This window comes from Streptopelia decaocto (assembly GCF_964273445.1).
Source record: "Streptopelia decaocto genome assembly, chromosome: 24".
Lineage (NCBI taxonomy): Eukaryota > Metazoa > Chordata > Aves > Columbiformes > Columbidae > Streptopelia > Streptopelia decaocto.
Window position 1 is genome coordinate 4,801,988 of NC_138679.1, and position 23,384 is coordinate 4,825,371.

General features: G+C 62.2%; 2 protein-coding genes across 5 annotated transcripts; one reads left to right on the top strand and one right to left on the bottom strand.

Annotated features, from left to right (window-relative positions):
• Window positions 1–9,026: 9,026 nt before the first annotated feature.
• On the top strand, window positions 9,027–20,405 carry KANK3 (KN motif and ankyrin repeat domains 3). 3 transcript variants are annotated; one of them, XM_082072059.1, is made up of 11 exons: window positions 9,027–9,125; window positions 14,432–14,506; window positions 14,792–16,531; window positions 16,744–16,843; window positions 16,976–17,176; window positions 17,676–17,763; window positions 18,098–18,317; window positions 18,567–18,709; window positions 19,016–19,216; window positions 19,305–19,403; window positions 19,645–20,405. In XM_082072059.1, exons 2-11 carry the CDS (start codon window positions 14,470–14,472, stop codon window positions 19,699–19,701), a joined length of 2,886 nt encoding a protein of 961 aa, XP_081928185.1. In that variant the 5' UTR covers window positions 9,027–9,125; window positions 14,432–14,469; the 3' UTR covers window positions 19,702–20,405. The 3 variants fall into 3 exon arrangements, with proteins under 3 accessions (XP_081928185.1, XP_081928184.1, XP_081928186.1); XM_082072058.1 differs by lacking the exon at window positions 9,027–9,125 and adding an exon at window positions 9,886–9,988; XM_082072060.1 differs by lacking the exon at window positions 9,027–9,125 and adding an exon at window positions 9,886–9,988 and having other exon boundaries at window positions 19,648–20,405.
• Window positions 20,406–22,748: 2,343 nt separating this feature from the next.
• RPS28 (ribosomal protein S28) lies at window positions 22,749–23,372 on the bottom strand. Of its 2 annotated transcripts, XM_082072063.1 has the most exons (4): window positions 23,270–23,372; window positions 23,147–23,194; window positions 22,951–23,076; window positions 22,749–22,859 (listed from the first exon to the last, which is right to left on the bottom strand). In XM_082072063.1, the coding sequence occupies exons 1-3, from the start codon at window positions 23,306–23,308 to the stop codon at window positions 22,954–22,956; spliced, it is 210 nt and encodes a 69-aa protein (XP_081928189.1). In that variant the 5' UTR covers window positions 23,309–23,372; the 3' UTR covers window positions 22,749–22,859; window positions 22,951–22,953. The 2 variants fall into 2 exon arrangements, with proteins under 2 accessions (XP_081928189.1, XP_081928188.1); XM_082072062.1 differs by having other exon boundaries at window positions 22,749–23,076.
• Between the last annotated feature and the right edge of the window lie 12 nt (window positions 23,373–23,384).

A 23,384-nucleotide genomic window follows, 5' to 3' on the forward strand; every position in this document is an offset into this window, starting at 1 on the left:
TTAAACTCGCCTTCCCGAAAGCAGAGCCCTTCCATTATCAGTCCTTCCTCTGCGGCACACGTGGAATTTGGGGACTTGCAAATCCACTTGATTTCTTCGCATTCGTGCCAAGCAGCAGGTTTCTGCGGGTTCCCCCCCTGCTCCCCTCCAGCCTGTCCCCATCACATCGATGCTTTTCGCTGGGGCCCGTGATGCCGCAGCGTTTCCCAGCGTGCCTTTGATTATTGCCATTGCTCTTCTTGTTGCCAAAGCCACATGGGGGGCTGGTTGTACCAATGTGGTTCACATTGCCCATAAGACACCAGAAGAATCCCTCACTGCTCCATTGCCAGCGCTCATCAAAGCTAAAAATACCCACAAGGGCTCCCTGCGGGGTCGATCCCAACCCTGTCCCTCAAATGAGACATCCCCAATTAATTACCTTAAAACTAGAAGGTTTGCTGAGCGCTGCTCGCCAGATAATAGAAGTTAAAGCTGCTCGCTAAATAATAGAAGTTAAAGCTGTTGGAGAAATGCAGTTTTCAGTAACATAGATATATAATAATACTTTCTCCGCCTGCTTCTGCAAGTCAGGACCTGTGTTCGAGCATCACCGCACGTGCCCTTCTACCCGGGGACACCCTGTGTCACCGGAACCAGCCCCGGCTGAGAAATGAGGGTTCTGGTGGAGCTCCGGGGATGCTGGCGGGACACCGGAGCTGTGGGAGGGGGTGACTCAGCCGAGTTTGACGCATTTTGATCCTCTCCCTCCACGCCTGGGCCTATCGGCTGCTCAAGACGGGGCTTTGCAGCTGGATTCCCACAGCTGCGTCATCCCGGCCCCTGTGCTGCACCATGGCCGGGTGTGAGCGGCACAGCCAGGCCCTTGGCTGGAGCAGGACCACGTCAGGCGATGCTGCTTCTCCCCATCCACCTGCTGCTTATGGGTTATTTTCTCATTCACTTTACTAGACATTACCCTGGTAATGGTCTCTTGATTTGGCTCGTCCTCTCCAAGGCCACCATGGGAGGGTTGGGGTCTTCTCGCCACAACGGGGGGATGAGGTGTGTGGGGAGGTGCAGTGTGAGCCCCACAGACTGCCCGTCTCCACCAGCACCGCGTTATTCCTGATACTATTCATTTGTGCACTTACTGGCAGGCTGGAAATGGGGTGGGGGCTCCGAGGGGACCCCAGCATGGAGGAGCTGCCAGAGCCCCCAACCCCCAATACCAACACAGTGTCACCGGAGCAGGGACACCCCACTCGGGGCAGCTCCTGGCTTCATAACCCCCCCAAAATACTCCAACAGGGGAACAGGAGATACAGTGGGAACATCCACCAGTCCCAGGGTGGACACTGGTAAGTGCCACGGCCGCATCGCTGATCTGGGACCCTGTGACACCAGCCCCGGGAGAGACCTGTCCCTTCCCACCCCCTCCCTCTCCTCGTGGCCGGTCCCCAGCGTGGGACCCCCGTGTGCGGCGCTGGGCCCAGCGCTCGCCTCCATGCGTCATTCCCTGAATTAATCATCAGCCTTGCTCTGCGTCAGGCTCCTCACTTAAAGAGATTTTTACACATTAAAAATTAACGGCGCTAAATGATTGATGGGCGGGCACCCCCGCAGCCCGCGCTCTGCGGCAGAGCTCGGAGCGCCCCAGCTTTGCCGTGTCCCTGTCCCTGCCGCCCCCTCCACTGCTTTGGGCACCATCGGGGGGAGGACGCCAGCATGGCAGTGACCCCCCAAAGCACCCATTAGCTCCACAGCGTCGCTGCTGTTCTGCTGGAGATGTTTAGGCGGTGGAGCATCCTCAGGGCTCTGGGATGAGCCGGTCGTGTTGGTCACCCATGGGGAGGGATGCGCAGAAACGCGCGGTGCGGCACAGGGCTGCAGGATCTGGAGGGGAAGATGCAATTTGGGGTGTTCTGCCCCCTCTCCACCATGAATCCACCTCTGTGTGTCACCCCCATGTCACCCCATGCTGGGGACAGGCACTTGGGAGCCACCAGTGAGGGACTTTGTACCATGGAACCACAGAACCAAATAATCATTTTGGTTAGAAAAGACCTTTAAAATCATCAAGGCCAACCATTAACAATCTTCATACCCAGCTGGTGACTGATCTCAACAGAAAATGGTGGCTTTTGTTTGGAAAGCTTTTAATAACGTTCCACAGAAATTGATGTTCAATGCCGGCATGTCCGCTAGGATGAAATTCTAGACCCCTGTTACACAGAATGGTTAAATTGCTTTTAACTTCATGATGCCAAGAACATTTAGAAGCCAGTATATTCATTAATATGAACTTCCAGGAGGTGAAGCTACTACATTCCCCCACATTCAGGTGGGAATTAAATTAGTAAAAGAAAGGAGACTAACAGGAACTTCATGCTAACAGTTCAACCCTGAGCCAGGGATTAATCTCGGGGAGGGGGGGGTGTACTTTTGTTTGTTTCTTTTTTGTTTTTTGGGGTTTTGGTTTTTTTTGTTTTGTTTTTTTTTTTGGTGGTTCTTGTGTTTGTTTCAGAGGGTTTGGTTGTTTTTTAATTTTTTTGTGGGTTTTTTTTTGTAGATCGGGGTGGAGGACAAAAAGCTGATTTGCGCTGCCCTGGGTTGTGCAGCCTCATGTCCCTCCTGTCACTGTGCCACGAGTCACTTGCCCCCCCCTCCTGCCCCCTGCCACCCCCAGCACCCCCCAGCGCCCATCTCAGGCTCAGCCCCAAGTGTGCGCCCCCTCCGCACCTCCGACCCCCCCCTGCACCCCCCCCTGCACCCCCCCCTGCACCCCCCCCGCCCCAACCCCCGGCCCCCCCAGCCCGGCCCCCCCGCCCGGTGCGCGGTTCCCGGGGCGGCAGCGCCCCCTGCCGGCCCAGCCCGGTGCCGCCGGAGCCGCCTCCTGCGAGGGGACCTACGGGAACATCGGGACGGGCCCGGGGGTGGGACAGGGCGAGGGGACACGGCTGGGAACGCGGCTTCGGGATTCATCGAATCACAGGATGCTTTGGGCTGAAGGGACCGTCCCAGCTCCCGCAGTGCCCCCCCTGCCATGAGCAGGGACATCTTCACCAGCTCAGGGTGCTCAGACCCCGTCCAACCTGGCCTGGGATGTCTCCAGGGATGGTTCATCCACCACCTCTCTGGCCAACCTGGGCCAGGCTCTCACCGCCCTCAGGGCAACAATTCCTTCCTCATGTCCAGCCTGAATCTCCCTCCTTTAGTTTAAACCATCGCCCCTTGCCCTGTCACAACAGTCCCTGCTCAAAAGTCTGTCCCCATCTTTCTTATGGGCCGCTTTTAAGTATGGAAAGGCCACAGTCATGTCTCCCCGGAGCTTCTCTTCTGCAGGGTCACCAAGATGGTTTGAGGAGTTGTGGGATCTTTGCCTTCAGAGATATTCCAGACTCCAACAGAGAAAACACAGAACAGTCCCACCCAGCTGTACCTGCTTTGAGCAGAGCTCTGCACTGGAGGACCTCCAGACGTCCTCTCCAGCTTAAATCACACTGCTGGAGCTATGAGCATGGGGTCACCGCCACCCTGTCACCCTTCACCCCCTCACCCTGTCACCTCATCATTTCATCACCCTGTCACCCATCACAGCTGCTCCCAATGGCTGCCACAACCTCCTCCCAAAGCCCCCTGGCCCCACCCCGGGGGTCACACTGGGCAGGACCCTGATGTGCCGCTCACCCCACCAGTGGGCCCAGCACTGCTCCTGCAGCCCCAGCCCCGCCATGGGCCCTGCTCCCCCTCCCCACACAGGGCTGCTGAAATGTGGGGCTCAGGGCCCTTCGGCTGCCCCGGGTGTCACTGTCCTGCTCAGAGCGGGGCCGGACAATCTGCACCAGCCATCACCCCAGCACTCAGAAAGGCTTTTGCTCCCCATCTCCTGGAAGCCACATCAATCCGGGGGACACACTTTCTCAGCTTCGCACTCCTACCCCAACTTGCTTGGCTTTGATGCCCAGAGCCTGTGTTGCATCCCCCAAACATACATTAGTTGCTAACAAATGTCCCTCATTTCGGCTGTCTGTCCTTGCTCAGTGCCAGCACTGCTGGGTGTCCTGTGCTCAGGGGGAGACACGTCTGGAGGGCACCCATGGGTGCTGCACTGGGTTCAGCAGCCCCTGGGTGCTGTTAGTGCTGCGGGTGCTCCCCTGCCCCATGTCCTGTGTCTGTGGGGCTGGAACACGCTGTCCATTCTGTCCTGCACACCCAGCTGCTCCCGGGTCCCCACTGGGCTGTCCCTGTCCCTGCGGTGCAGGTGGGCTCAGGCCAGTAAGTTAGTGCATCATGTGCAGGAACAAGTCCTGCAGATCGGCCACCTTCCAGCTCCTCTGTGCTTGCTGGCAAAGAAAAAATCAGCTGGGTGCTGGCACAGGGGCCAGTTCCCTCCCTGCGGTGGCCACCAGGACTCCTGGCCTCCCTGGACAGCAGTTGGCCAGGAGGGCTCTCACAGGTGGTGGCGATGGTGCGATGCTTGGGCAACCTGCTTCTGTCCGAGGTGGGGTGGGAGGTTCCCAGTGGAGATCCAAGAGCAGAACACAACAGCCGAGCTGCTGCTGGGGGGAGGATTCAGGCTCTAAACCAGCCCACGGATGGGCGGGAGCGGGAAAGCCCATCTCCTTGGCCCCGCTCCGCTGTCGCTGAACTCAATGGCTCGATTGTACGCTGGGACCAGATGCTCCGCTCCGGGCGACGGCACAGAAAAGCTTTTCTGCTGCCGTTCAATGGCAGATCTATGCCGTTCTGCCAGGGGGGTCCTGCTGCACTGCCCCAGCTCCTGCCAGAGCCCCGGCGGCCGGGAACCTGCCGGCTGCGGGCGCCGGGCGGAGAAGGGCGCTCTGTGCGCCGCACACACGCGGCCTTTCTCGGCTTCGCTGGAAATGTCAAAGCGGAGCCGGATGCCGTGAGCCCAGGGGCTCTGCAGCGGGAGCACAGCTGGCGGGGGGGCAGCGGAGAGGCGGAACGGGCTGGAAATAGCTCCCCGTGGAAAGACTGAGGGGTTGGTTTGCTGGTGGCTGTGGCAGAAGGGCATCCGCTGGGCAGGACATTCCTAAGGACGCAGTTGGCGCCTTTGCTGGGTGCTAGAGGGCAGGGAGACCTCAGAGAGAGTATTTTGGGGCTGGTTTGTTCGCCCAGTGCACACCCATCTCCATCCTGCTCTGTAGGGTGAAGGGATGAGCTGGAAATCGGTGGGTGAAGCCAAGCCCATGTCACTCGCCAGGTGACGGGGACACCTGCGTCCTCATGCAGGACAGTGTCCTCCCCTCCCACCGAAAGCCGGGATCTCAGAGCTGTGCCCGGGCTGCTGCTCCCATTTCCATTGGGACGGGCAGCAGCCTAGAGCCCACCCCAAGGTGGGACCGACCCCAGGGTCGCATGAATTCACATGAGCAGACGTCCCCCACTGCAGGAGTGACCTCTTTTGGAGAGAATCAATGTAGGCACTGCTCACCAGTGTAGCACTGTCCACCAATGTAGCTCACCAGCTACAGGTGGACATAAGGAGACAGCCCAGAAGCTCCAGAAGAAAAATGCCCATTTTTAAGGAGCGCTGAGTTTAAGCCAAGGTCACAACTTTTCAAAGCACCCCAGGCTGTGCAGGATGACCTGGGTACCAAGCATCCCGCAGCCGTTGGGGAGTGTTTATGGCCATGCCACAGCAGAACGTGCTGGCCGGCGGGGCAGGTCCCCCGGTGCTGCTGGGCCCCAGCCAAAGCAAATCCTGGCTGCGGAAAACCCGCACGGCATTTTCCTCAGCCCTGATAAGGCTGAGCTGCAAACGTAGCCACAAAAAAAGCGCCATCCCAGCCTCGCCAGGACCGGTTGGGTGCCGTGCCAAGCACATGTAATATTGCCTGAGATAAAAGGCTGCGCCGCCGTGCTGCACAGGCATGAAATGTCACCTGCAGACGGCTAGATCAGAGGGGACACAGGAGAGGGGATGGGGGACAAGGGCACCTTGCACTTGGGTCTTGCAGGGCCACACTGGGGGTGAGAGGGCTCACAGGGTCACACACATCAGGGGGATGTAGGAGAGGGTGGCACGGCTGGAGGTCCCCAGGGAGTGGGTGACATTGCAGGTGTTCTCTATTTGGTGCAGTTGCCACAGCACAGCCCTAAATCAGGTTCAAGGGGGTGGTGAGTGGTGGGAAATGGCAAGAGGGGAGGCTGTGGGGTGGCTGTCCCACTGTTGGGGTGCAGCTTCCCCCAACAGCTTCAGCCTCCACCAGCCCAGCCGGGTGTCACCAGCAGGTGTCCATGTCCAGCAGCCCCTCCAGGACCCTCCCCAGGTCCTGTGCACCCAGCTGCTCCTGCTCCGCTCTCAGCTCCTTTGTTTTGCTGCAGCATCCCAGGGAGGAAGGATCCGAACAGAAGCAACGAGAGGAAACGAGCTTCCTGCCTGCTCTGAATGTGCAGGCAGCAGAAGGGACATCCTGCGCGGCCGGGCTGGGCAGGGACAGCCGGCCTGCGGGCGGGAAGCGCCTGGGCTGGTTTGTTTTAGCAGCGCAGAGGCGTTCATGCTGCTTTCCTCCGGGACCGTGCCAGGCGAAGCCCCAGCCAGGCTTTGCCCGTGGGTCCCGTGCCGTGCCCGGCCTGGCCAGCCCGTTTGCGGGCCGTGGAGGGGGCGACGGAGCCGGGCGCAGAGCGGGGTGGTGGGGCTGGGGCGAGCGGAGATGAACTCAGCCAGCCAGGAAACGGTTGGAACACACCCCACCGGCTGCTTTTCCAGGTGCACCCTGAGCACACACAGCTTCTCCCAGCCACGGACACCACCAGCCAGCCCTGGACACCCGCCTAGAGAGGACCGTGGTGCTCAGGGCTTTGAGAACTTGATGCCCGTGGAGGGCACCAGATGCCCAAGGGCTTGGGATCCCACCGCCCGTGGAGCAAACGGGGCTGTCCAGAGCTGCAGGAGCAGTTCAGCTCACGCTGCAGCACACAGCGCAGCCCTTTCCCGCCGGCACCTCCGCAGGCTTTTCCAGGCTCTCTCCATCCGAAGGCCACCTGAATGCGGCAGAACGACAGCAAAGCTGCTCACAGCCAGCCGAAAGCTGGCCGAGCTTTGTGTGTTTGCTCATGTGCCGACACCACTTGGTTTCTGTGCTGGGTGCGGAGGGATGTGGACCCAGCCTGTTGTGTCAGTCACAGCCACTTCCAGCTCCGGGGCTCTGGTCCCCAGCACGCTGCAGAGAAGCGCCCTGCCCTGCCGGCGCACGTCGCAACACACATACACACACACACACACACATACACACACACACACACACACACACACACACACACACACACACATACACACACACACACATACACACACACACTCCCTTTCCAGCTGCCCTGATGGGGAAACTGAGGCACGATCACGTGCACAGTCCCAGTCGGGGCTGGCAGCAGGCAAAGGATTTGGATTCACAGGGAAAGCCATTTTTTGAGACCCTCTTCTCGACCAAAAAAAGCTTTTTAATGTTTCTGATTAACTGGAAACTCACCGCGTCCTGGGTTTTTTTGTTCAGCTCTTGCGAGAGTCGGGGCCGGTTTCCCTGGGCAGCGCGAGGTCCAGGACCGGGACCCCGTCACGGTGCCATGAAAGTCTGTAGAACCCAACAGCTGAACTACAGCACTCCAGCACCAGAACAACGCTGGGTTTGGCAAAACTGCTCCTAGAGCGGGAACAGGAGCCTGGCCAGCCCTCCTCTCCATTCCACATAGGGTGATGAGAGATGTTGAATGAAAAGCTCGGTCCCAGGCTGTGGGACCTGATTGTTACCTGTATCCTTACAGGGGCTGAGCATCTGGGCATCTTTAGCCCATGCAGCACCCAGCTGGGTATCTCCAACCAGCACCTCAAAGCTCGGCACGTAGGCGGGAGCAGCAGGGAAGCCACAGGCGCTGCCGTTTGCCTCCCAGCCTGGGTTTGGCTGCGGCTGCCACAGCTCAGACCGGTCCTGGGGTGGGTGTCCCAGCCGGGGTGAATTCACCGCGCCAGCCAACAGCCCAGGCTTGGAAGGGCCTTTCTCTGCGCGGCTGTGATTTACACGGCTCAAAACACCGACCAGCCCTTCTGAATTCTCTGGCCATGTCTCCAGATTCGAGCTTTGCCGAATTTCCACAGAAAATGGTGAATATTAGAAACAAGGTCTGTCCCTTGGGTTTAGTTCTTCTCGGTCACCAGTGGAGTCTGATCAACATTGGGAACAACTCAACACCACTTGTTTAAAGGCTGCTGTGAAGTTTTAGCCTGGAAATATCTCTGAGCTGCCCTGGTTCTGTGCTCCAGCACAGAAATTTAGGCAGCCCCAGGTCTGTATTTCCTTGAGGATGCTGAGTGGTTGGAGGCCCCCCCACCTTTTGGCAGCTCTGCCCTGGCGCTGGGGTGGCCCAGCTGTGTGGGCAAGGTCCAAAGCTGCGGTGATGTCGCTTTCCCAAGCTCATTTTTCCCAGTTCCTCCTTTATGGGATTTTTCCCCAGCTCGTCCTTCGCAGGATTTTTCCCACCTTCTCAAGAAGGAAACAAGAAAAGCTGTGTGGTGATGGGTGACATTTCTGTCGGATGTCCAAGACCGGGAGTGAGGGACCTGACGTGAGCCCTTTGTGGAGCTCTGAGCCGGGACACGGGGCACGAGCTCTGCAGTGCAGCCGGTGAGTGGACACCAGTGGGAATTCACTCGTCACACCAGACTCTACCATTCCATATCCAGAGCAAGAAGACAAGTCTCATGGCTACAGAGGACCCAACCGATTCCTTTGCCAAGCAGTCAGTGAATTGACAAGAGCAGTGCTATTCTAGACCTGCTTCGGAGACAGAACGAGGGCATGAAATCACCAGGTTCATTACCACAGGATGCTGGAGAGGCCAAGTATGTAAATGGGTTGGAGAGTGGACGTAGAACCATCAGGGCTATTAAGGTACCTCGGTCCGGATGCAAACCCTTTCTCAGGAAGTCCCGGAGCTGCCAGCCGGGGGCTGGGAGGGACATGGGAAGCACATCTTGTTTCTCCTGCTCTTCCCATGAGTAGCGTTACAGAAGAGCCGCCGTGGAAAAATACCCGGGCGGGTGAGCAACTGGAAAGGAAAGAAAAAAACGCAAAAATCCTTGCTGAGGATTTCATTGTTAAAAGGGGTTGAAGCAGTTAGTGAGGGTGAGTTTTGAGGTGTGAAACTGCTGGGGTCCCTGTGGGATGGAGGTCGCCCAGACCTCGCTGGCTGAGCGACCGGTGCGCGGAGCAGGCGGGGAAGAAAGCTGGCAAGAAAAGGAGACAAACAGAGCCTGCTGCTGGGAGAAGGGAGAGCTGCCAAAACCCAGCGGGGCCAGGCCGGGGGAGCCCAGCCAGGGCGAGCGGCACAGCGCTCCAGCCATGGGGGGGACGAGGGGACGCGTGTGCAAGGCCAGGGGGACCAGGCAGGCTGGGGGGGCTGGACCCCCAGCCACCCGCGGGCCCTGGCCAGCAGCAGCATTGAGCCCAGGGCAGGGGACATGGGCAGGGGGTCCCCCTTTCCCCAGAGCCACCATCCCAGGGGTGAGCAGGGTAGGGGCACCCCACCTCCAGGAGCAGCCAGGGTAGGGGATCCCCCACTCCTGGGGTGATGGGAGCAGGGGACACCTCCCTTCCTGGGCTCACTGGGAGCAGGGACACCCCTTCCCCAGGATAACCAGCATGGGGGACGCCTGGAGGGACCAGAGCAGGGGAGACCCCCGTTCCCGGGTTCACCCGGACACCCCTTCCCTCCAGGTGACCGAGACGGGGATGTCCCAGCCCGGGAGACGGTGGGACCCCCGTGGCTGTGCTGAGCGGGGACCCCCCTGGGGTGAGCGACCCGGGGGCGGGGCCGGGGCCCGTCCCGACCGGGGCCCGGGGGCGATCCCCGCCCCCCCCCGCCCCGCCCCGGCCGCTCCCGCCCGGCCCCGCTGCCGGCCCGCCCGCCGAGCAGCCCAGAGCCGCCGGGCCCGGGACGGCGGCCCCGCGCTGGGGCCCGGCTGCAGCGCAGACGCCCGGCCGGGACGGTGAGGGGCGGCGGGACGGGACGGGGCGGCGGGACCGGCTCCAGGCGCGGCTCCGGCGGCGGGGCGGGGGCTGGTCTCGGCGGCTGCTCCCCGTAGGGCCCCCGGAGCCGCCGGGGCCCGCCGAGGGGCCGCTCCGGAGCCCCCGGTAGCGCGGCGGGGTGGGGCGGCCCCGGCATCTCCCGCTCGGGGGCTCCGCCCGGGCGGCACCGGCACCGGGAGCGGGGCTTGTGCCCGCACCCCGGCGGTGCCGGTACCGCTGCCGGCGGCTCCGGGCCCTCGGGGCCGGGCTGGGCCGCCCACCCCGGCTGGCGGCGACGGGGAGGCCCTGGGGGGTCTCTTGGGCTGGGGGCGGGAGCCCCGACGTGGGGGGTATGCAGGGTGCTGGGGCACCCCGGGGTGCTGTGGGGCTCCCAAGGCTGCTGGTGACCCGCAAGGTGGGCAGTGCTGACAGGCTCCCCGGGGGGCTGGGACCCGCTAGGGCTGGGGTGCCGTGGAGCACAGGGGGCTCACAGGGCCGGGGTGCTGTGGACACCCCGGGGTGCTGGAAGGCACACGGGTGCTGCAGGGATTGGGGCGCTCCCTGCCTTCTTACGAGGAACCTGCCGTGGAATTGTGTGCATAACCAGCTGTGCCCGCGCACCCTGGGTGTAAATGAAATCACTTCATCCCCCGGCAGCTCCTCGCAGCAGGGCGATCCCAGGCTGCTGGTGCTCGTGTCCAACCCCACGTGTTGTCACCAGCCCCAAGGAATTGGGGAGGTGTTGGTGGAAAGTGCTGGTGGGCGGCTGCAGTGAGGGCGCAGGACAAGTGGTAGATGTTTTCTAGTGGAGATATAGGAACCCTATAGAGCTATAGGTGTGGCAGGGCACATAGACCTGATCCCCGTGTGAGTACACCTGCGTATGGACCGTGTGCCTGCTGTCCAGGTGTTGTGTGAGCTCAGGGAAGTCCCCGAGGCGCTGGAGCGAGTGCAGAGCCCGAGCAGCCCCTGCATCCTCCCAACCAACCGGGCCGACGATGACGACAACTCCAGAAATAACAGCCCAACCCTGAAATTAGGCTGTTGGGATCGAAGTGTTTCCTTTTCCCTCCCCAGCACACCCACCCGCACGGGTCGGCCCCTCCGGGAGCAGCCCCAGCCTGGGCAGCGTGGCCAGGGCGGCCCCGGGTGAGCGGCTGTGGGGACAGCGGTGGCACGGAGCACAGGGCACCCCGGACAGCCCAAGGCAGGGGATGGGGACAGGCGGCTGGGAAGGTGTAATGAACCCTGGACACCTCCCATCCGCAGCCAGCCTGCAGTGCCGGCAGGTGACACAGCGAGTGACAGGCACGTGTGACGGCCGGTTCCGTGCGAGGAGCCCGAATCCCGGCCGGTCGCTGGCAGCGGAGGAAACCGTGTGCTTGCACAGTGGTTTCCCTTTAACTCTGGAACAGCCTCGGCCCCGAGCTTCAGCACTTATCGCCTGCGCGCAGCTTCGAGGGAAGCGTGCCTGGCCGAGATAAATCAAGTCGTGCTGGCCAGGGCTGCTCTGGACTCTGTTCTTCTCACATTCCTCATGACCTCAGTGTTTTGGCTCAGGAGGAGAGCCGGGGGGAGCCCTCCCTGCGTCCAGCCCCGGCCCCACCAGTGGGGCGGCTCGGGCTGCACGTGGCCAAGCCGGGGCGGGGGCTGCCCCACTTCTGCCCCCAGCGAGGGAAACAGCCCAGAGGAGCCCAGAGCTTCCAAAATAGCTCCCCCAGGCCTGTCCCCTGCCAGCCTGGGGTCTGGGGACCCAGAGGGCAAGTTGCCCCATGGTGTCCTGGGGGCTGGGCTGTGGGTACCAGATGGCACGTGAGCTGTGCCCAGTCTGTCCCATCCCTGATGTGGCTTTTTATTGTCATCGAGCAGAGCAGCTCCAGTTTTGGCCCCAAGTTTCCTGTGTCAGCATAGGTACGACAGCAAGAGGGGGAAATAGATGAAGCTCAGGGTGAAGTGTAGAACGATTGGGTCCCTGTGTATCTTCTCTTCCTCCTCCTCCTCTTGCTGCTGAGCCCCCCCAGCAGCGCTTCACTTTGTACCATCTCGCTTTTCTGTGGAAACACAGGGAATAGAACCAACCCCTGCATTTCTTCTGAAGGAAGCTGGGATCGTGCGGGTTCCCCCATCTCGAGTACCCAGGGGTGCTGCTGGGTTGGGCTGTGCCCCCCTGGGAGAGCAGCCAAAGCCGACAAAAATCAGCCTTTGGCACCAAAGTGGCCAGCACGGTCTTCCCCGGCGGGAGCTCAGCCCAGGTGGAGAGCGGCATCTCTTTGAACCGGTGCCGCGGTGATGGCGGCCGCGGGGACAAGGGTGGCTTTGTGCGGCCGGGCCGGCAGGTGCTGGCGGCGCCTGGGCCACAGGTGTGGGGATTTAACCCTCTCGCTTCTGCATGACAGGGCCGGCTGCCTCCATTGCCCACCCTGGCCAGCTCAATTGCAGCCTCCCGCTTGCCTCCACGCCCAGCCCAGCACACCGGCAACGCAGTTTGCACGTGGTGGGGAGCCCGGGGAGGTTTCCACACCGCAGGGTCCCCAGGAGGGTTTGCACATTGCAGGGTCCCCACCAGCATTTGCACATCACGGGGACCCCATTGAGGTCTGCACATCGTGGGCTCCCTGGCACGATTCACATGTGGTTGGGAGCCTGCAGGTCCTGTCGTTGGCCTCCCCCTTTGTTTCAGAGTTCGGTGAAGGCAGAAGCTGCTGCCCTGCATCCAGCACATCCCATCGGACCAAAAGCAATGGGCGCTGTGTGCTGTGGGGGAGCTGCAGGAGGATCTCGCCAGCTTTGGGGACGGGCAGTGCAGCTACACGGTTGACAGCAGCTGCAGGGGCAGGACGAGGTGGCGGGGGACGAGCAGCGTGTCCCTGCTCAGCGAGGGGACAGCGCGGCAGAGCTGGAGCAAAGGGCACCGCTGCTGCAAGCGGGAGCAGCAGAGCGGGATCCATCCCGGCAAGGGTCCCGGCGGGGGCGGCTTTTCCTGGCGCGGCCCCAGGCAGGACAATTCCCGGCCGGGCGGCGGAAGGGAGCTGCCGGCCGTTTCCGCACCCGCTGGCTCCGCTCCCCTCGCTCTCCCTCTTCCTCCCGTTTGATTTACAGCGAGCGCGGAGCCCGGCGGGAAGTTTGTCCTGGCCCGGGCGCTGTTTAATTACCTGTGGTGAGGGCACAGGCCGTGCGGAGGAGGGACCTGGATGCTGCCCAGTGCGGGAGGGATTAGACAAAGCGGGGGATGAGCAGACCCTTTGGCAATGGAGCTGGTGGCGCGGGAATGCTGGGTGCCAGCGGGGAGCTGGGGTGATCCCGAGGAACGGTGGAAGCCGGGATGTGCGTTGGCTGCAGGCGGGTTGGTAGAGGAGCGGGAGAGCCCCAGGATCCGGCCCGTGACCGATGGGCAGCGTCTTGTCCGTACCCAGTGGACTCAGCCCCTCGACCCCGTGCGCCGGCGGCTGCCACATCACCGGGGTGCCCACCCTGCGCCGGCCCAGCGCTGCCGCCACGGCTGCTCCTCCAGCTTCTGGCTGTTGCGTGGCCAGGGCAGCCATGGGCTGGCAACCACAGCATGGCCGCGGTGGGCAGCGGGTGCGAGCTGGGGCTGTCACTTCGTCCCCAAGCTGGTCTGTGTGACAGGGGCAGCCACAGCATCTCTGCTAGAAAAGTCTGGATCCTCCAGTAGTCACAGGCAGAGGACTTGGGGATGGATGCGGGTGTTTCTCTGCCATCAAGGCCGGATCTGGCACCTGTTGCTGGGCAGCCCTGGGCCCCGGCTTCCCTTAGTGCCCAAGCTGCCTTTGCTCTGCCTCCTCCCCTGCTTTCTGCTCAAAATAGCCCCGTGCCAAATGCTTTGCCCACCAACAGCTGCACAGCCCCAGGGCCACCTGTGCCCCGCGGTCCCGGAGGTGACGCCGTGCGCAGCTGCCGCGGGTGCTCCCTGTGCTGTTTGTCCCCATCCCGCTCCCACCCGGAACCTGAGCCCCAGCCCCCAGGTGCTGCCAGATGTGGCAGGTCCCAGGTGCTGGCAGCTGGCTGCAGGCACATGGCTTTGCAAAAACCATCCATTCCCTTGATCCCAAGCAAACTTCTCAGCTGAGAATCGCACCCGTAAAGGCTGCAGCCTCTTCTTTTCTAATTTTCCGTCCCGCTCGCCCGGTGTGGCCGAGCTCTGACTCATGACTCTGCACCCTCAGAGCTGGTGGCGCAGCTGCGAAACATTCCTTAAATGTACAAACAATCCCCAGCCCCGCAGCAGCGCCGCAGCGCCCGGCCCTGGCTCCGGCTCCAGCCCCGCAGCACCAGGGCTGCAGGGAGGCGGGGGGACCCGCTGGGTGGCCACAGGGTGGCCCTGGGTGGGGGACAGTGGTTGGTGGCCGCGTGGGGCGCAGCGGCTCTGCAGGGTTTCGCTGCACGTGGCCCCGTTGTTGTTGCAGGTGGATGGTCCCCTGGCCGGCAGCATCCCGGGGAGAAGATGGCTCAGCCTGCACCCCTGAACCAGAACCTCCCAGGTAACACCGCTGGGGTTGTCACCGCGCAGGGACAGCGGACGGGGTGTGAGGGCAGTGGCACAGCTGAGCTGTCCCATCACGACGGGTTTCCTGACCCCGGCACAGAGTGTGTAACCGGTGACACTGTGACACGAGCGTGCTGGGGACAAGCCATCCACTGTGCCCACTGGCAGCAGCATCATGGCGGGGTGGGGTCTGCAGGCCGCAAATCCCAGTATAACCCAGTTGAGAAACCCTTTCTGGCTCCACCAAATCCCAGCCTGACCATCCCTGCTCCTCTTGCAGATCTCGGGGGCCCATTCTTGTACCGGGACCAGGATGATGGGGAAAAGAGCTCGTATTCAGTGGAAACCCCCTACGGCTTCCTCCTGGACCTGGATTTCCTGAAATATGTGGATGACATCGAAAGTGGCCAAACGCTCAAGAAAGTGCCGCTACCTCGCAGGGCGAAAGGGGCCCGGCAGCCGCCCAGCGCCCTGCGCAGCCCCAGCAGCCACGCCAGCGCCTGGACCTCCACCGAGTCCCTCACCTCCACGGCCAGCGAGGACGGCAGGACCGCGCTGCTGCTGTCCCCGCACGGCCGCGCGCCCCCCGAGCCCCCGAGCAAGCCAACCTCCCACCCCGTGTCACCACCGGCGCCCGTGCGGCTGCTCCAACCTCCCACCCGCAGGTGCCCGCTGCAAAACCCGCGGGTGGAGAAGACCTTGCTGGAGACGAGCAGGAGGCTGGAGCAGGAGCAGGGCCGTTTGCAGGATGTCGCTGGTCACTCCCGCGGGGGCGCACCGGGTGCCCCGAGCCAGCCACCCCCCTGGGTGCCGGTGGGCGCCGAGGGCCAGGGGGGCTGGTGCCGGGGCAGCCCCGGCAGCTCGGGGCGCAGCACGCCGGCCGCGGGGCTCAGCACTGCCCCGCTGCAGCTCGTGCGGGAGCAGATGGCTGCGGCCCTGCGGCAGCTGCGGGACCTGGAGGAGCAGGTGAAAACCATCCCGCTCCTGGAGACGCAGATCTGCGAGCTGAAGAGGGAGAAGGCGAAGCTGCTGGAGAAGCTGTCGGCGGAGCCCACCGAGGCTTTCGGCCGCCCCACTGGCGCTGAGGCTGCGGTGCTGAGCGAGGAGCCTCCCCGAGAGGGGCCGGAGAGCGAAGCGGAGCCGGCAAAGGGGCGAGCGAGCAAGATCATGGAGCTGAGGAAGCTGACGGAGAAGCTGGCTGTGCCGGAGCGAGGCGGCCGGGCTTGGCCGGGCAGGAGCCCCAGGGCCGCTGAGAGGCTGTGCCGCTCCGTGGCGGTGGGCGAGGACCGGGCCATGAGCGACGCCGTCTTCTACTACCGGTCGCAGCAGCCGGGCAGCGACGTGCCGGACGGCGGGGCAAGGGAGCGCAGGGATGTGGCCGTCTGGGTGCTGGAGTCCTCGCTGGGGGTGGCCAGTGAGGCGGAGCGGGAGCTGGAGCTGCTGCAGCAGACAGTGGGGCACCAGAAGGACGTGATCGCCATGATGGAGGGACACCTGCGGGAGGCCACGCGGGAGCTGGAGGAGCTGCGGCTGGAGGTGTGCGCCCGCCGGCCCCAGGGCCGCGCGGACAAGGAGGTGATGGCCAAGCCGCAGGTGGCCGAGGCGCTGGTGGAGGCGGCGGTGGCGATGCAGAGCCGGGCGGCTGGTGACCCCCTGCAGACGGCAGAGGCGGGTGTGGGGTGCTGCCCCCCAACCGCCTGCGTGGGGGTGAGCTGCCGCCCCGAAGGGCGGGACGTGGCGGTCGGCCCCGATTCGGCTGCCAGGTGTGAAGACAAAGGCAGCCAGAGCGACGTGGGCAGCGCTGCCCCGGCGGGCGAGCAGACAGAGCCCGGTGCGGGCGAGCAGACAGAGCCCGGTGCGGGCGATGCTCCCGGCAGCCCCGCGGCTCAGGGCACAGGAGTGACAGTGGGGACATGCCAAGACAGCCCAGGCCACGCGGCAGCAGCACCAGAGATGACACACAGTGACCAGGACCCATCCCCATTGTGGGATGGGGGAGCTGCCCCGAGCCCTACGGCTGGTGAGTTGGTGCTGGGGTGACAGCAGGGTCTGGGTGGGGAAGGAGGACGGGAGAGGTGGCCCTGTTGGGGACAGTGCTTGCAGGGCCAGCGCTGTGTGTGTCAGAGCAGCTGCCTGTTCTCTGCCCATGTCCCTCGGGGGTCTGGCAGGTTTGGGGTGCCCTGCAGGGAGGTTCCTGCTCCCTGGCCCCTGACACCATCTCTCTGCCCCCAGGAGCCCTCAAGTCCATCATGAAGAAGCGGGACGGTCCCCCCCGGAGCGAGGCCGAGGGCAGCAAGAAGAGCCTGCAGTTTGTGGGCGTGCTGAACGGGGAGTACGTGTCGGGGGGGTCCTGCCACCCCCCTGTGCCAGCCCTGGCCTCCCCCCAGGCTGGGAGCACAACAGAGGGGCCTGGAGAGGACCGGCCAAGCGCCACAATGTCACCGAGCATCCTCCCTCCGTGCAGGTACGAGAGCACGTCCAGCGAGGAGGAGGAGGAGGAAGGAGACAGCTCCTCTGAGAAGGCTTCGGCCGACAGCTCTGACAGCGAGGAGCAAGGGGACAGCGAAACCTCAGACGAGGAGGCCGGGGAAACCGAGTGCAAGGCAGAACAGGAGCACGAGGGGACCGGTGTGACCCTGCCAGAGCCCCCCGAGGTGAAGGAGAAGTAAGTGCTGGTGGGGAAGGGTCCCCCCCGCCGGGCTGGCACCGGCCCTGCCGCCTCGGGGCATCTGCCCATGGGAAAAACACGTTTAGCTCCTGCAGAAACCATTCAGCAGGAAAAATCCTTCCACTTTCTTGTGTCTGCTAAGGAAAGGATGAGACCCATGGCCCAGATGCCTCTTTGGTGGAGAAGATAGTTTGGAGGAGAAACAGAACAAAACAAAAACAGCCCTTGATGGCATTTTTCAACAAAAGGAAAACAATTGGCCTAAAAGTGGGTGAATTGTGCCTGAGCATGTCCATATAAGGCCGGATTCAACAGGGGTTTGCAGAGGCTGGAGCTGTCAGGAGCTGGATGCGGCACCATAGGGAGCTCGGGGAGGCCCCTGGGCATCGGGGAGAGGAGCAAAACCTCGGGGGGGGGGGGACTCGGGGTGCCCCTGCCAGCGCGGTTTTGCGGGGGTGACACAGCCCCACAGCGCAGACCCTCCTGCGCTCCCCAGGTTCGAGCTGAGCCCCAGGATGCGGGAGGCCTGTCTCATCGTCAAGACACACCTGGGCCACCCCGGTGCCACCAAGAGCAAGGAGGTGGTGAGTGGGGGTGCGGGTGGGAGGGCTCGCCCAGCCCCTGCTGGGTCCCCCTGGGGCTGGCTCTCCCCAAAGATGGACCAGTAAAACCTGGCTCAGCACCCCCCCAAAACAGCCCTTTGCTCCAGGCTTTGTCCAAGATACCCAAACCCACGTGGCCTCAGCTCAGGCCATCCCAGCAGGGTTTGGGGGTTTCAGGGTCCCGGCCCCTCTGGAGCAGGATTTCTGCTCCCTCCCGGGGGTGCTGGGGGGTGCTGGAATGGGTGGGGGGTTCGGGCTGTGCAGAGGCCCAGAGGGATCTGCAGCCCCCGGCTCAGCCCCCGCTCACCGCCCACAGCTCGCCAGCAACAGCCTGGTCCTGCAGGAGTGGTTCCGTCTGTCCAGCCAGAAGTCGTCCGTCCCCGACACAGTCGCCAACCACCTCCTGGCCTTTGCCGAGGTCTCGCCGGCTCTCCTGGCGCACGTGGTGAACCTGGCAGACGGGAACGGCAACACGGCCCTACACTACAGCGTCTCCCACTCCAACTTCCACATCGTGCGGCTGCTGCTGGACACGGGTCAGTGGTCCCCACCCCCAGAAACGTCCCCCTGCCACCATCCCGGGTCACATCTGTCTGTGCATGGGGAGCGGGGGGGTTGGGCAGCCACCCCAGCCCTTTGGGAACCCAGCTGTGATGGGGGAGCCCGCCAGCAGCTGTGTGCCCGTGGGACGGCTCACAGCACCCTGGGCGGGGTGGCAGCTGGGCACAGCGCTCGCTCCGTGCCCCCCGGAGCACCCTGAGCCCCCCGCTCCACCCTCCCCACAGGGGTCTGTAACGTGGACCACCAGAACAAAGCCGGCTACACCGCGCTCATGCTGGCAGCGCTGGCGGCCGTCGAGCAGGAGGACGACATGAGCGTGGTCAGGAGGCTCTTCAGCATGGGCAACGTCAACGCCAAGGCCAGCCAGGTTGGTGTGGGCTGGGGGCCACCCTGACCCTGTCCTCCCACCCCCAAGCAGCTGCTGGGGCCACACTCGACTCCTCTAAGGGCAGGACTGTGGCTCCAAACCTGGAGGGGCCGGTACATGGGGAGGGCATCAGAACAGGAGCTTCTGCCTGGCATCAGGGCTTTCGGGTGTCACCCACACCTCATCTCCAGCCGGGACCTGCCCAGAGACCGCGTGGGCACTGGGGACAGCGGTGCTCCCTCCGCGGGAGCCAGCGGGTGGCAGAGCTGGGGCAGGAGCAGCCTGGCAGTGTCCCTTGTGTCACAGGCGGGCCAGACGGCGCTGATGCTGGCCGTCAGCCACGGCCGCCAGGAGATGGTGGAAGCGCTGCTCGCCTGCGGAGCCGACGTGAACCTCCAGGACGAGGAGGGCTCGACCGCGCTGATGTGCGCCTGCGAGCACGGCCGCGTGGAGACCGTGAAGCTGCTGCTGGCTCAGCCCACCTGCAACATCTCCATCGTGGACAGCGTAAGCCACCGGGGCCCGGGCACACTCACCCACCCACCCTGCATCCTGTCCCCAAACCTCTTCCCAAGGGTTCTCCCTTCCTTTCCAGGATGGGAACAACGCCGTCGCCATTGCGCTGGAGGCCGGCCACAGCAACATCGCTGTGCTCCTCTACGCCCACCTCAATGGCACGAAGGCACAGCTGCCCGTGAGTACCGCAGCCCCCCAGCGCTTGCCACGTGCTCTGTCCCATACAAGGGCCACGGAGGTGGCACCAGGGGAGGGGACAGGGCCATGACACAGATGATGCTCCCCAGGAAGGGGCTGCAGGGGTGAGAACAGAGTCCCAGGTGCCATGTGCTTGGTAGCAGGGAACCAGCCTGGTGGCCCTGACCAGGATTTGCTGGAGGGGTCTCTGGTGACATTTTGTGACTCTGCTCTCTCTGCAGCAGGGGACACCATCAACAGCCACAAAGAGCCCTGGGAACCAAAAGAAACCAAATTAGACCTTCGGATCCAGCTAGGGCCAGCCCCGTGCCAACCGGCCCCCACCAGCGCGGGGCTGTACCTTACGTCCCCTGTCCCGCCACGTCGCTCCCCACAGCTGCAGATGCTTTAACCCTCCTGCTCTGGAAGCGCAGCCCACGCGAAGCCACCTCGCTCCGAGTGACGGGAGCCACGCGCCAAGTGACAGCGGGGTGGGAAACGCTGGTCCTGCTCCCCGGCTCCCCACCGCGGCTGCTGGAGCTGCGCCGCCTCGGAGCCCCCTGCAACTCACAGACAGAAGAAAACAAACCTGCGCCTGGTTTCTGCTCCGGGAAGCTCTGGGAAGGCAGCGGAGCTGGGACACGGACGGGGCTGCGGGAGCGCGAGCATCAGCTCCGTGCCAGCTGGGACGCGGCGCTCAGCAGGCGAGGGGACACAAACCAGCTGGTTAACGCTGCCTCGGACACGGGCTGGGAGCACTTCCAGATGGGAATATTTGCCCTTTGTTGGCATTTCCTTTCCTTTCCTGACTGAAATTTGAAAATTTTTTCTAGCATATGCACACAAAAGAAAAAAATTATATTGCTTAGTCAAAGGATGGAGTTCAACAGGAAATCACTCCGTGATTTGTATTGCTTGACACGAGCAAAACTTCTGGGCACTTGGGGCTGCAGCCGGGCTGGGAGAATCATGGAATGGTTTGTGTTGAAGGGACCATCCCAGCCCCCCAGTGCCCCCCCTGCCATGACAGGGACATCTTCAGCAGCTCAGGGTGCTCAGAGCCCGTCCAGCCTGGCCTGGGATGTCTCCAGGGATGGTTCATCCACCACCTCTCTGGCCAACCTGGGCCAGGCTCTCGCCACCCTCAGGCAACAGTTTCTCCCTTATAGAATCATAGAATGTCTAACCTGAATCTGAAACCAGGGGAGAGCAGCTGAGGGTGGCTCCAGGTAGAAAAGCTGAGCCAGAAGAGCTGAAAGCAAGGCCGGGGAGATGGACTTGTATGTTGGAGGACGTGTATGTCGGAGGACGTGTGTGTGTCTGTGCGAGCGTGTGTGCGCCAGGCGGGTGGGAACAGATGAGGTAAGGACTGAGGACCGGGAGGAAGAAGAGGCTTTTGTATGTGCAGCCAGCTCCGCTCTGAATCCCTCACAAAGGTGATGCGTGTGGCAGCCCCGTGTGTGCTCCTCGGCCTCCCCCGCCATCCCCTGCCTGCTCTGAGCCTTCTGTGGGGAAACACCCCCCAGAAACACATCCCGGGCACCGTGCTGCTGGCCTGGCCGCAGGCCTGTTCAGCTTTGCACTGAAGTTAACACACGATGCTCACACCGCTCTAGTTCACCGCTCTGTATGTATGCCGTGCTCACTGCTTGGGTATCACAGGTTTGTTTACTGATATTTTAATACCAATGTTTATTTTAAAGATATAAATAAAATGTTAAGTAAAATTATTTTGAAACATTACAGCGCCCAGCAGCAATCTCCTGCCTCCTTGCGCAGCTCAAGCCAAACCCCCAGAACAGCTTCAGCCACGGGACGGCCTGGCCCAGCCCTCACCCACAGCAGATGCCACTCATTTTGGTTCATTCCCTGCATGTTTATGAACTGGCTCCATCCCTCAGTCTGGTTTTCCTCCAGCTGAACCGTCCCAGGCGGGAACTGAGGCGTTTTCTGGCCTGTTTCACTCCACAGACACAGCCCTTCGCTCCCCCTGGTTCAGCTGCTGCTCCAATATTAAGCTGCACTGTTAAAGAACAACCATCAGATGGGGAGCGGGGATGCAAAGTCACCTCCCTCACATGGCCGAGGGCCACGCTGACCCCGCGGGGACACTGGGGAAGGGCTGCAGCTGCCGAGTCACCCCCGGCTGGTGACCAACTCACAGCTGACGCCTCCTGTCTCGGTCACTCAGGGCTGGCACCACCGCAGCAAACGCTCTCCGGCCATTGCCAAAGCTGTGTGGGGAACAACCAGCAGCCAGACAAGTTAACTCCAAGTCTTCTCACCCCCAGAGCTCGTTCCCCAGAGTTCTGCTGCGTCACACGAATCAGGGCAGCACAGACTCACCCAGCGCTCTGAAACTGAACCACCACTGAAGAGGAATCAAGAATTAGATCAAACAGCATGAGCACATATTGACAAGAGCTTCCTCCAGGCACAAAACCCACCTCAGGCCACAACACCCACAGCAGGGAGAAAAGCCAGGCCTAACAGCAGCCCCCCCCATCTGCAAGTTCAGCGGTTTGAACATCTATTCCTCCTCAGCTTTGGGATACTCAAACTCTCAATCCCAACTGCCACTAAAGTGCCTTAATCAAGTTCAGTTCATTGAAGGATGAAGAACACAACAGAGACCACAGGGCCAGGAGCTGCAGACCCGACTCTGTTTAAACACCACAAACCAGCATCACTCTGTTACCAGATGGAAAACACCACTATTTAAAAAACAGCCTTTGAACCATAAGTTTTCAGGCTCATTCCTAATCCTTTTAGCCTTACTTTTACTTTGTGTAATAGCCTAAAGGAATAAATCTAGCTGATCGTGTGGTGGAAGGGAAAGCCAAGGAAGAAAATAAGCGAGATTGATTTACTAACTCCTGTAAAGGGAGAGGGACAAGCGCACAACCTCTGTGAGCAACTGCCAGGAAAGACAGTGAGCAGGTGTATTTATAGCAGCATTTATAGAACAGCTTGCTCAGGACAGAAAAACAAGCAGCAGGTTGCTCTTTTGCAAGCTGGTCCAAAGCCTGGCTTTCAACTTGTAACGGAATTTCACATAGTCCTGGAAGTTTAACGGTGCCACTTTACCAGTTACATACAGAAAAAAATCATTCCAGGAAGGCCAGGATTAAGGTTACTGTAATCAAAACAGAGTTATTTTTGTTGTGCCAGGTTAATAAAAATGCAAGAACACAGTAATATTATGATGAAGGCATTATGTGCAGTCCCAGTAATAAGCAGAGCGTGCATTTGTCTCTCTGCTGAACCCAACAACAAAAGGCATGTCCACAAGTACTAATACAAACCGGACCACTCGCATTCAGTAAGTCAGGCCCAGGCAAGGGACTATCGGGAAAAGCCTTTATTGCAGTAACACAAGCACCATGCTCCCCTCCTTCCGTGACCGCGCACAGAGGCCAACCAGCCGCTCCAAGTAAACGCTGTAAAACTTCATCACCTGCAAGAGAACAGGGGAGGCCGCGCTGGCTGAGCCCAGGGCCCGTCTCCCCGTGGGCGCCCCGGGAGGCCCCGGCCAGCCCCGGGCTCACCGCTCAGCGCAGCCGCCGCGCCTCCCGCTCCGACTCCAGCAGTGTGAGAACGTCGCCTTCCCGCACCGGCCCCTTCACGTTGCGGATGATGGAGCGGCTGGTGTCGTCCATGAACTCCACACGCACCTGCGGGCCCAGAGCGCGTCAGCCCGGCCCGGCCGTCCCGCCCCGGCCCAGGCCCGGCCCGGCCGCTCACCTGCGTGCACTGCCCCTGGGAGCCGGTCCGGCCCAGCACCTTGGTCACCTGCGGGGACAGAGCGGGGGATGAGCACACGGAGGGACAGGAGGACACGGAGGGACAGGGGACCGGAGCGCTCACCCTGGCGAGCTTGATGGGCTGCACGCGGCTCGTGTCCATGGCGGCTCCGGGCGCTGCAAGAGGCGGCCACGCCCACCGCGCCGCCTTATATAGCGCCGCCAAGTCTCGCGAGAAC